The sequence below is a fragment of the Phodopus roborovskii genome, unplaced genomic scaffold, assembly GCF_943737965.1.
Source record: "Phodopus roborovskii unplaced genomic scaffold, PHOROB, whole genome shotgun sequence".
Taxonomy (NCBI): domain Eukaryota; kingdom Metazoa; phylum Chordata; class Mammalia; order Rodentia; family Cricetidae; genus Phodopus; species Phodopus roborovskii.
This window is the reverse complement of record NW_026126638.1, coordinates 1,907,560-1,919,610: the sequence shown is the minus strand read 5'-3', so window position 1 is coordinate 1,919,610 and position 12,051 is coordinate 1,907,560. Positions and strand designations below refer to the sequence as shown.

The 12,051-nt window shown below is 43.6% G+C and overlaps 1 protein-coding gene across 1 annotated transcript in view; it reads right to left on the bottom strand.

The window, feature by feature from the left end:
- Positions 1–12,051, bottom strand: part of Ano2 (anoctamin 2) — a gene marked incomplete at its 5' end in the record, with an annotated part of 300,185 nt that overhangs the window by 32,274 nt on the left and 255,860 nt on the right. The window contains 4 exons of the mRNA XM_051173071.1: positions 2,653–2,798; positions 10,064–10,164; positions 10,305–10,362; positions 11,515–11,626. Coding sequence (XP_051029028.1) covers positions 2,653–2,798; positions 10,064–10,164; positions 10,305–10,362; positions 11,515–11,626 — 417 coding nt within the window. The remainder of the gene's footprint in view (positions 1–2,652; positions 2,799–10,063; positions 10,165–10,304; positions 10,363–11,514; positions 11,627–12,051) is intronic.

Sequence of the window (12,051 nt, the reverse complement as noted above, 5' to 3'; positions counted from 1 at the left end):
TGATCATTTTAACACTAAAACAAATATAGCCTGGGTGAAGATTTAAGATGCTAAGGAGACATGCAAGGCATGAAACTGCATCATGCAGATGTGCCTATCACAGAACACAGCACCAAATGCAAAGCCCACACTCAGCGATGAGCCCCAAAATCTTTACTATGCAAATGACTCCTCCCCACCCTCTGTGCTCCTCCTCCTCCTGCTGCTGCTGCTGCTGCTGCTGCTGCTGCTACCATTTGAGTGACTACACCCTTTCTCTGTTCAGGCCTCCTGCCTCCCTTGGATGCTTGTCTTTTAAAAAATAAATTATCTCTGTTTCAGCTTGGTCTGTGCTCATCTTTGTTTCAGGACACAAAAACTATGATATCCGTATCACCAGGAGGTAGATGTCACCAAACCCACCTTTTGGATGGGAAAGTTAGGTCTGATTGATGTTAAGCATTAAGCCCAGAGTCAGGCTGCTCAGTTAAGACTGAAAATCTCGCGGTTTGACTCCAGGGTATTCTCTATGTTGCTTGATAAGGTTTTGTGGAGTTCATTCTTCAGTCCTATCTTTGATTGTGTATAGAACAGGTCTCCTTATGAGGGTGAAGAGGATAGGCCAGAATAAAAAAAAAAAAAAAAAAAAAAAAAAAAGGACACAACCCAGACACTACTGTTCTTCTACTTATATATAATTATATATTGCAACGCCTCTGACATGATTGACTTGCTCAGAAAATGGAATTAAAAGGCTTGGCATATTCTTCCAAGCAAGACCATTTTAGTATCAATAGAGTTGTCGATCCAATCACTATCAACGACAATCTGAACTGGTGGAAAGGTTGTTCTGGCTCCTGTACTTATCCCTCCTGCTAGATGTTCAATAAAAGTTGGGCGTCCCACAAAATGAGTGAATGATTAAATGTGTTCACGTGTTTTCCCACTCCCTCCTAGCCTTACGACCCCTGTGCTCCACTGATTCAAGGGAAGTAAAGAGTTCAGTCACTTTGATGACCAAAGTTTTACAATTATTCCTCTCCATCGTCCTGTGAGGTGGGAACTTGCCTATCTTCAGGATTCTCCAATAACCCCAGGTCTGTAACAGAATCTCCCCATCCCCAATCTGTTAATACCATTTGCTTTCCTTTGTTAACATCAGTTGCTTGTGACCATGAAGCTGCTCGCATTTGCCAGCCCTCTTCCTTGGAGTGTGCTCTTTGCTGTTACTGCTGACAAGGTCAGAGAAGACCTTGCAGGTCTATAATTCAACCTTTTATCTAAAAATGGAGACTGTAAAAGAGACGACTCATCCACCTGCCACCGTGCCCACCTTTAAAAATGGGCTTTCATTCACCCCTTAAAGTTAATACAACAAAGCTGTTTATGCTAACAGAAATTCCTCGGTAATTAGCAAGCATGATCACCAAGTCATTCATCCATGAACTCATCTGTTTATGATAGACACTGAGTGCCTGGTACGCCAGGAAATATGCTGGGCTCTGGGGGGTGTGGAGATGAATGGGGCATAGTCTCTCCCCACCAACAAGCTTGGTCTGCTGAAGAACAGATCTGTGAGCAAGGACTCAGTAGATCCCACTAGCGTGGATACCAAACAGAGTGCTGAGGAAGAGAAACACAGAGGTAATGAGCTCCCCGGGTGGAAGGGATTGGCCTGGACGACTTCACTGAAGCAAAGCTAGGCCTGAACCGGGCACAGTCGGCTCCAGAGGATGGAATGGACAGCACACCAGAGGGCTGGGCATCTCAAGCTTACTGTGACAGTTCTTCAGTTCCACAGCACTCCAGGGTACTGGGGGTTTGCGCGCACCTTCTGTAGCTTGGGAGATTGGTCTACTCCTTTCAAAGTGATGTGTTATAATGAACCAATAATCAGATAGTGGACATGTTTTCCATCAACTACTCATAAGTGAGCAAATGCATCTCGATGAAAACAAGACTCCATGAGGGCACAGGAAAGTGTATACTGCGCAGAACATTACAATAGGGGGTAGACCGGAAGACCAGATGACCATCTTCTCTTGCTTCGTGGTCAGTAGTATCCTATGCTATTAATTTGTTAGTTCCTAGTGATACAAAGAGACTATCAAATACCCATGCCAGTAGAAAATTGGGGTTATTGCCACATGGCCAGTTGAGGGCAGCTGATGTAAATTAGAAAACAAACAATTGGAAAGCCCTATGTGAAAAATCAGCTTTTATCAACCTGCCCTGACCTGGGCTTCTGTACCCCTCAATTAAGGAAAACAGTCAGATGCTTCATCACTAGGCTGTTCCTCTCACCCCAAACCTTTGTTGGGAAATCTGCCACTCCATCCAGTCTCTCCTGGTCAGTGTGAGGGCTTTTCCTGTGTTCTTCTTTTTAAAGAAGTCTCTAGATCCCCAGCCTGCATGTCACAGGATGACCTTGATCTTCCTGTGTGGAAACTATGTTCTTCAACTACAGATTTCACTTTTTCCCCTTTAGCTTGGAAGGATAAGCATTTTACTTGTAGAAGAGCCCAGGAGCCCCAGGAGAAAAGGCCACCATCCTGGGACTGTGGACACTAAAGTCACAGTGAGTATCTGAGTCTGCCCAGTCATTCCCTAACTCCTCCCCACAGCCCTTTAACTGAACCTGCCACCACCTAGGGAAGGAAGATGGGCTCTTACTCATTTCCATGTACTCAGGAGTCAGCCCAGTGTATGGCTCTAGGCTGTAGTCCAGGTCCCACTGCTCTGGACGTTTTGAGTGGTCAGGGTCACTTTCTCCAGGTTCTGTCTCATCTTTCAGCTTCCGAAAGAGTTTCTTTAGCTTCCTAGAAAACAAATGCAGTTGTCACTAAAAGCCTTGCAGGGATAGATTTCAGCCAAAAAAAAAAAAAAGATGAGACAAAGTATGTATAGCATGAAAGTCATCCCTGAACCAACCAAGGAAGTGTTTTATTAAGATTATAAAGGAACCACCCTTAGGACAATATCAACGCCACCCAGCTGTGAATGCTGCAGCCTACAACAGCTACCTGACTGCAGGGCGTACCACTGCAACAGAGGTACTAGTGATCTAAACCTTGTGCAGATCTTGTGCAGGTAATCAAAGCTGCTGAGTTCAGGGATGCAGTGACATGATATTCCTGAAGTCAGAATCTTGAATGTTAGTGGAGACAGGAGTTTCACAGACTGGGGACAGTGATAGGTCACAGCTGGGTTTAAGAAACAGTAAATGCAAAAAAAAAAAAAAAAGAAAGAAAGAAAAAAAAAAAAAAAGAAAAAAAAACCAAACCAAAACAACAACAACAACAAAAAAAAACAAACAAACAAGAAATAGTGAATGTTAATGACTGCTCCCAGGTGGCCCAGGTGGTCCATCGACCACCTCCTAACACCAGCACAAGGTGACTTTCTTCTGACAAGGAAATGGACTGGAGAGATTCCATATCTTAAAGGACTCCAGTAAGGTTGGGTAGAGGGACCCATGGGGTCATTGTGTAGGTAACTGTATTGTGCCCAGAGTCCAAAGCTTGTCTGTACTCTAGTCAGAGAGAGACCCAAGGATGTCTCCTAGTGGAAAGAGCAAGAGACAGCCTGCTGATGGCTGTGACTGTGAGCATGAACAGGGTTAGCCAAAAGGCCTAGGGGCTTCAGAAGTCAAGAGCCGGGGACAGAGACCTTAAAGGCATAAGGAAAGAGCAGACTCGGGAGCAGAAGGCCAATGATGAGACTGTAGCACAGGAAGTAAAGCAAGAGGAGGCTTCAAAGTCTTACAAGCGTGGATTGAGTCAGAAAAGGGGGTGGAGTGCTGTGTAAATCTACACATAGCTCCCAAGAGCTGTTCATGCCCAGAAGGTTCCTCTGGGTATCAGTGACCAGTAACAAAATGAATAAAGTCTCTGCAGACTGGGTTTAAAAGGAATCCTGCAAGTTGTATAACATACAGATGGAGCTTTGGGAAACCTCAAGCTATGATCCTGACCCTACAATGCATTCTCTGGTTAAAATGATTCTTTTGATGTTATCCCCACCCTACCCTATCCTTTGCATCTGCTAGTTTTTTTTTTCCATGTCCTCCTTAATGACAAGTCTCAGGAAGCCTCTGGAAGCTTCTGGAAGCCTCTTGAGTTTTTTCCATAGCCAATGCTGCATGGACTTGCACCCTAACCATGTGATCTGTTGGGGCATCTACTTCAGGGACCTGGGCTGCAGGTGGTTTCACAGATGGTTCTTGGGTGTTGGTCTGACCGAGGTAAAAAGGCAGAGCCTAGCCCTGCATGGGCCAAAGATGACAACCCAACCTCTGTGTAGCTATTTCTTTCCTGATTCCTTACAAAGTTCAAATTTGTTCCTCAGACTTGGGTTCCTAGTAAGACTTCACTGTTTTTGAGGAAGTAGCCCTCCTATGATGTCTCTAAAGAGAAATAGTGTTATGTTATCCTATATTTATCAATCTATACAGAAAAGTGAGAGTTTATAGATTCTTATAAGCTGTGTCCAAGAGTATATGACAGTTACTTGGGGACATAACCTGGCAAGTTAGTAAGAATAATGATGGAGAGAAATATTGCTGTAGAAGGATTCATTTGTCTGTTCTTTCCATCTCAAACTATATTCAGGAGAGCTCCTAATATGTGGGAGAGTTGGTGCTTTCTAGGAGCACACATGTCACCCAATACCTGAAACTAAGAAGTTCCAGGCCAGCCTAGGATGTACAATGTACTCTGTCTTCAAGGAAGGGAGGGAGGGATGGAAGGAGGGAGAGAGAGTGTGTGCCCAAAAATACAGGGGAGGAGAGAAAGGGGAGAATGGCAAAAGGACAGGAGAAGAAAAAGAAAAGAGAGTAGAGTGTTTATGTATCACATATAAGACTTGGGGTTCAATTCCCAAACCAGTACAAACAAGCCATGGAGAGAAACAGACATTGATCTTTTCACATAAAAACAAAAGAACACACACACACACTCACACAACACACTCTATCTACCTGAATGATTATACTTCCATTTATAGTTTCACTTTAGTGTTCACTAAAGCTAAATTAAAAATGAAAATGTCAGAGTAGTGATGGGTGTACTATTTCAGGAGCACAACACTGTTATATCCAAAGTCCATTTTGCATAGCACCTATTGGAAAGGCAAGAGAATCACAGCTGAGGGAAACCCCAACTAATGAACACACTACCAAACAGCAGCTATGTCATGTCATGTTATGTCATGTCATGACACGCATCGTGTATGAAGCTTTCTTGGAAAGAACTGTTTGTAAGCACCACTCTGGGCAGTGATGTATGAAACCACCTGGCTTATCCCTCAAAAGCCTCTGTCCCAAGCACACTTTTCTGTGTTTCAGCATTAAATCTGGCCTCTCAGATTTGTATTTAATTCCTATCGGGGGCAGGTAGGTATGGGCTCTGGAGGTAAGGAACTGATAGGATGTGAACCAAAAGCCAGCAGGTCTAGAACAAGGGAGAAAGGAAGCATTTCTGACCAGGACTCATCAGTCACATCTGTGAACCTACTCAGAAGACATGGAAGCCCATGACACAGTAATATCCAGAAATGTCTCTTCCTTCTTCTGGTGTCCATTTTCTACACAAATAAGCATTTATCCCAAGCTATTTTCATTATAGAGCATATTGGAAGCAAATCTTTGTACAATAACTTTTTGAAGATTTCTCATTGAATATAAGACACAACCTTGATACAAACCTAGGTCTGTTGGCCATTATATTTCTGCTCTACCAAAGAGAGTGAATACCATTAGATAAAGTTTTTAATTCACATGATTCCTCCCTCACTGTCGGACTCCATGCCATTTTTCTTTTGACTAGGAAAGATTCCTTTTAAAAATTGCTTATTTCATGTTTATCTGTGCCCTATATAACACCACTGTCAGAAATCTAGGTCCTGATGTTACCAAATATGATCTTCAGTGGTAAGTGAAAGACTTATTGATCATAAATAGATTTCATCTGGCCGAGTTCAAGACACAACCTGTAGGATGATTAGGATGATCAAGAGCATTGGGCGTAGTGGCACAACCTCTGACCTCCGTTCCTGAAGTTGCCTAAATAATCATGCCAGGTGACCATGTGTACCCTTAAGCAGACTGGAAACTAAAATAAGAGGGCTGGGAAGTATCTCAGTGGGGCATTTGTCTGGCAAATATGAAACCCTGAGTACCTGTAGCTGAAATGAGGAAGCTTTCTTTGAATAAGCATGGGTTACATGTGGAATATTCAGAGACTAGCTTCACTCAGCAGGAGAGATGATTGTGGGGTCCCAGCCTTGCAAGGTATTTACCTCACAGATGACTATAATGACACCACATTCATCAAGAGACATAGACAGTGAGACTTAAAGAAGGGACTTGTATGCAACTTTGTGAATTATTATGCAGTTGTCACTGATTAAAGTGTGGCATACTTTTACACACATATGCAATAAGTATAAATAAGAAAATTAAAATTTCAAGGCAAGCCAGCATGTGTTTTTTCATCTGTCAGGAAGCTGATGGACAGAGAACATGCCAACACACTGTCACACATATGCCTGAGCTGTAGTCTCTCTTAAATTATGAAAGGCTTTGGATCCCAGAAATAATGTGCTAAGTGGTAGATAAGATGTCCATGAATGGAAACATGGGCATCTCATGCCTATGAGATGTCTACAGCTCCATCCACAAGAGAACAGCCATGTTCTAGAAAGACAGGTGTCTTCTCCAGATGTTTCATTGACATGAAGACTTTTCTTGGCAGCTGTATTGGAGAACTTGATTTCATAGCTTCAAAGGGAACAGATGTGGCTTTAGCATCATCTGTGTATACTTTGGATGTTGGTCTACAACAAATGCTGTCTTTAAGATGCTGTGTGCCTACAGAATAAAATACATCTGTTTCTCTAGCTTTAATGAACTATCACTGGAAGACTGCTAGTCAGAAAACAGAGATAAAATAAAACTTCAAGACCCAAATTTGTTGAGCTTGCTGGTCTTACTGATAACTGTAAGCTTGTTTAAGAAGAGAGGTCAAATGCAACACGTCAGGGGCCATGAAAGAGCAGGTGATAACTACTGTTCAACAGCCAACCTATCAGATGAGTGATTCTCTGATAGGGAGCCCCACCTGGTAAGGTCATGGAGTTACTTGCTGGAGAAACCAGATGGTTGTGTCTATAATTTCTTTCATGAGTCACTTCATTTCTTCCCTAAGAACTTCATTTCTTCCCTAAAAATAGCTTTAGTGTTTTCCCACTGCTAGTGTGTTTATTTCATGAAAATATTCCATCTACTGGGCACATATATCTGTGGGTGGTCTAGAAGGTGACTTTTCATTTAACTATATAACTCTGATGCATAGAATATATACTGGGACATGTTTCACGACTGAATCTATTTGTCCCCCGATCACTGTGAACACTTAATAGCCTGTCTTATTTTTTTGTTCAGACTAACTTCACACAATTAGCTCACTTTCACCTCAAAGCAAAGTCAAACTAGACTAAAGGACTTTTGTAAATAGATCATAAGTTTAAAACTTTATAGCCTGTACAAAGTCAGAGTCGCAGATATCTGGCCAGGTTGCTGTGCAGAGCACTCTAGGAAGTGCAAGCCGGTTCTTTGCTTGCCAAGTCTGTTAACCATAAACCTATTTCTCAAAGTTGTCACTGGGCACTGTGCCCCTCTTATGGTTTCAGTCTTGCCCCTATGACCTTGAAATCCTTGTGTTGCCATGGCAATGGCTCAATTCCCTAACACTTACCCTAGGAATGTGCTTTTGACCAATGAGAAGTAAATCTTGTGATTTTCTTAATCACTTTAAGGCTCCTGAAGGACAAGATTTTAGAAAAGAAAAAGAAGCATGGAGAAGAATCTAGGAGGAATTAGACGTATGACAGGATTATTAGATAATGACAGAAGAATAAAACGTACGGATTTGGAAAAGCGCATGTGGAGAACTCATTTGCCCTCAGATTTTCTGAATCTCTCCCTTGCTATAGCATCCTTTCTGAACCCTGAGGGGATCTTGAGGCTGAACCTTGAAGGGTCCCCTTAGCAACTCTCAGATACTGGTGTTCCCACCAAATCCTCCTCTAAGAAAAAACACTTAAAAGTGCCAGGTAAGGTTGCCCCAGCACATCAGCAGAAAAAAAGTTTTGGAATGTCCTCCCTAATAAATGTGATAGTTTTCTTAGTTAAGGTTTCTATTTCTGTGATAAAACAACATGACTAAAAAGCAAGTTAGGGAGGAAATGGTTTATTTAGCTTATACTTCCATATCACTGTTCTTCATCCAAGGAAGTCAAACAGGACAGGAACCTGGAGGCAGGAGCTGATGCAGAGGCCGTGAATGGGTGCTGCTTACTGACTTGCTCCTTATGGCTTGCTCAGCTTGCTTTCCTATAGAAACCAGGACCACCAGCCCAGGGCACCACCTACAAAACATTGGGCCCTTCCCCACCAATCACTAATTAAGAAAGTGCCCTACAAGCTGGCCCACAGCCTGATCTTATGGAGGCATTTTCTTAATTTCCTCCTCTCCAGTGACTATATTTTGTGTCCAGCTCCTATACTTGGCATTTTCCCTTCATGTCCTAGAGGCCTTGACTGGGGAAATGCAATCTTGGAGATTTAGCTCCTCCATTTATAGCACCTTTAGGGCAAGGGGTGCTTGAGGTAAGAGAAGAGTGAATGAGGTGGTCCATGCCTTTAATTCAGGAGGCAGAGGCAGGTAGATCTCTATGAGTTCAAAGCCAGTCTTGTCTATGGAATGAGTTCCAGAACATCCAGGGCAACACAGAGAAACCCTGTCACCAAAAAAAAAAAAAAAAGGAAGGAAGGAAGGACAGAAAAGAAAAGAAAAGGAAAGGAAAGAAAGAGAAGAAGAAATAGAAGAATCATCATCATCTTGGGCAGTAAATGGACAAATTCCTGAAAGATTTCTTGGAAACAGAATGTACATAATAAAACTCCAGCAGGGAGACTGACTCACAGGATCTTCAACTACTCCTGGGAGAACTGTCTGATCACTATAGGAGCACGGTTTTCTATAGAATAGTCACTCTTGTAGGTGTTCTAGAGCCCTGCTGGCCTAGCCTACTAGAATCACCCCTTCTCACTTCTGGCACTCTCTAGCTCTGTGACACTGAGATAACTAAAAACAGCCCTGAAACGGATTCCTCTTTAAAATCACAACTAGAAAGAAGGGTTGGGCTCATCTGCTTAAGTATGAGGACCAGCGTTCAATCCTGAGATCCCCCATTAAAAGGCAAGTATGGTAACTTCCACTAACAGCACTGGGAAAGAAAAGACCGGCAGATTCCTACCACTTGCCAGCAAGTCACCCTCTCCTGTTAGGGAGGTCCAGACCCGTAAGAGACCATGTCTCAAAAAACAAGGCAGAGAGCTTCTGAGAAAAAATGTTTTCCCTGACCTCCATATACACTCACACACAGGTACACCTGCACAAACACAACATACATACACATACATACATACATACATACACATATACCCATACATACACACAAACAAGGAAATAAAAATCCCAGGGACCAGAAAAGATATACAATTTTGGATGTCCAGATCGATTTTCTGCTTGTTTGCTTGTTTTGTATTGTTCCCATTTTAGTAGCTATCAGTAACATCGCATGACCATTTCCATCTATAAAATCTACATGACGCCCCTGGTGCTTTACCAGAGATTCATGCCTCCCCTGTTAAGATCCTGTATCCCACATTTTATCATCAGTTTCTTTAATGACTTCCTCAGACTTTCCTATTCATCTTCCCAGCAGAGCCACCCTGATTACTCTATGGGAGGACAAATACATCAAAAACTTCATGCACTTAGGGGTCTGGGTTATCTCTTAGCTCTGCCCTTTATTTTTATGTGTATTTGAGCAAGTGGTAAATCACTCCGAGCTCAAACATCTCAGCTTCGATTAGGAAACAGAGAAAGTAGAGAACAGTTACTGGCTCGCAGAAAGGGAAGTGAATGACTAACTTATACACAAAGGGGAAAGGCTATAGAAACTGAGCTGAAAGTCTGGCACTTCTCCAAGGAGGGACAGGGAATTGGTCATTACGTACGGGACTCCAATCTCAAAGATATTGTTCTGGATCAACTGCTTCCCCAACATGATGATGCTGAGCTGGATGCACAGCTCCATGAGGCAGCCTCCGGGAGCACACTGCAGGAGGGGGAGAACAGAGCAGTGAGACCATGCAGGCTCTAGACAAATGAACAACACCGTGACAGGTAAGAAAGGAGTTAGGCTGGGGGCGGCCTACAAACTCCTGGCCAAGCATGAAGGCCAGGGGATGTACTTGCCTCTTCCATACGGTAACCATCGAACACATAGACATAGCTTCCAGGTCTGCCCACAAACCTGAAAGAAAGATGTGTGCACAGCGTCAGAGGAAGCAGGGACACCAGAGCATTGGCCCTCTGTGTGAAAGAGCTGTCACTCAACGTCCTCTTTGAATGAACTGGCTGGTATGTGTGTGTGTGGGGGGGGCAAATCACACAAGGACAGAAGTTCACACCCGTTATCTAGCGAATAACTATAATGCTTATGTTCCAGTTCTCATTGCAGCCAGGGTTCTGGGCAAAGAGGGAAAGTTGGACAGGTGATGAGACTGAATGTGAAGAGGGGATGGGATGGTATAGTGTGTGTGTGTGTGTGTGTGTGTGTGTGTGTGTGTGTGTGTGTATTAGTGAGACTACTCAGGATGAAGACAGGTAATGCCAGGAGCTAACCATACAGCAAGGACTTTGAGCCATTGGATAGCAATCTGCCCTTGGTAGGGTAAGGAGACAGAAGTCTGAATTCAATCTCATGGTATAATCATATGATTGAATGAAGTATGCCTAAATAAGGAGATCTTGGGTGAGCATAGTTGAAGCACATGGATGTTCCAGGAAGGTCTTGAGTCGCTAGGACATGACCACTTTGGGATCAGGACCCTGTGAGATGTCAGTCTTTGAGCTGCTCCTATTTGCTGTTTCGGATTATTCCCCTTTACTCTAAAAAGACTGAGTGTTGCACAATCTTGGACCCTGTGAGCTTTTCTAGGGAATTATAGAATTTGAGGAGGCAGTGAGAACCCTGGAATTCTTAGCTGGCGGGTCAGAACTGTAAACGTCCTGAGTGCCCAGAGCTTGTAGCTGGTATATGAGGTGAGGCAGACAAGGAAGGATAGTGCCCTTCATCTGGGAAGCCTGTACCAACTCCAGGTAGACAGCACCAAACTTCACTGTGCATCCATGGAACCCTCTTCTGCCTTGTTCTCTCCTTGTTCTCCAAGGCAGTACCCTTCAGGGCCTTGGCTCAAATTCCTGTGTAGTTTCCATGGATGTTTGATTCTGAGGATTCAATTTCACTTCATGAACAGCCAGTTGGGTAATAGTTCATCCAGCAGAGGAGAAAGAACAAGGTGACAATGGGGACAAAATAACTCTACTTGTCCTGATAATGGAGGACCCCAACAGAAGTGCATTGGGCAAATTGCTTTTCCACGGGTACCACTGTTATACTCACCTCCCCTTGAAAAAGGCCACATAGAAGATGGGGGAGTAGGCATTGACAAACTTTAGCAAGAAAGCTTTGAGGATCAAGCGTTCTTCAAATGTCTGCTCAGTTTTTGGGACCTCTGCAAGGGAAGAACACGGTTGGTGAGGCTGAGGTGAGAGGGGTCTTCTTTTCCTTTAATCTTTAGTGTGTGTGTGTGTGTGTGTGTGTGTGTGTGTGTGTGTGCGTGCGTGCATGCACATCTGTGTGTGCAGTTACCCTCAGAGGACAGAAGAGCACACATCATAGTCCTTGGAGCTGGGGTTGCAGGAGGTTGTAAGTCTCATGATGTGGGTGCTGGAAAGCAAACTCCAGTTCTTTGCAAGAGCAATATGTGCCCTTAACTGGTGAGCCATCTCTGCAGCCCAAAGGTAACAGTTTTGACCTTGACATGAGTCACTGTCTCCCAAGTTACAGAATCCAGAGGCCCTGCTTCTCTGGCCCATGAGAAATAGTCGGGTTCATCTGGGAGACATCAGTTTGCTGGGTAATCTGAGGTTACACAGG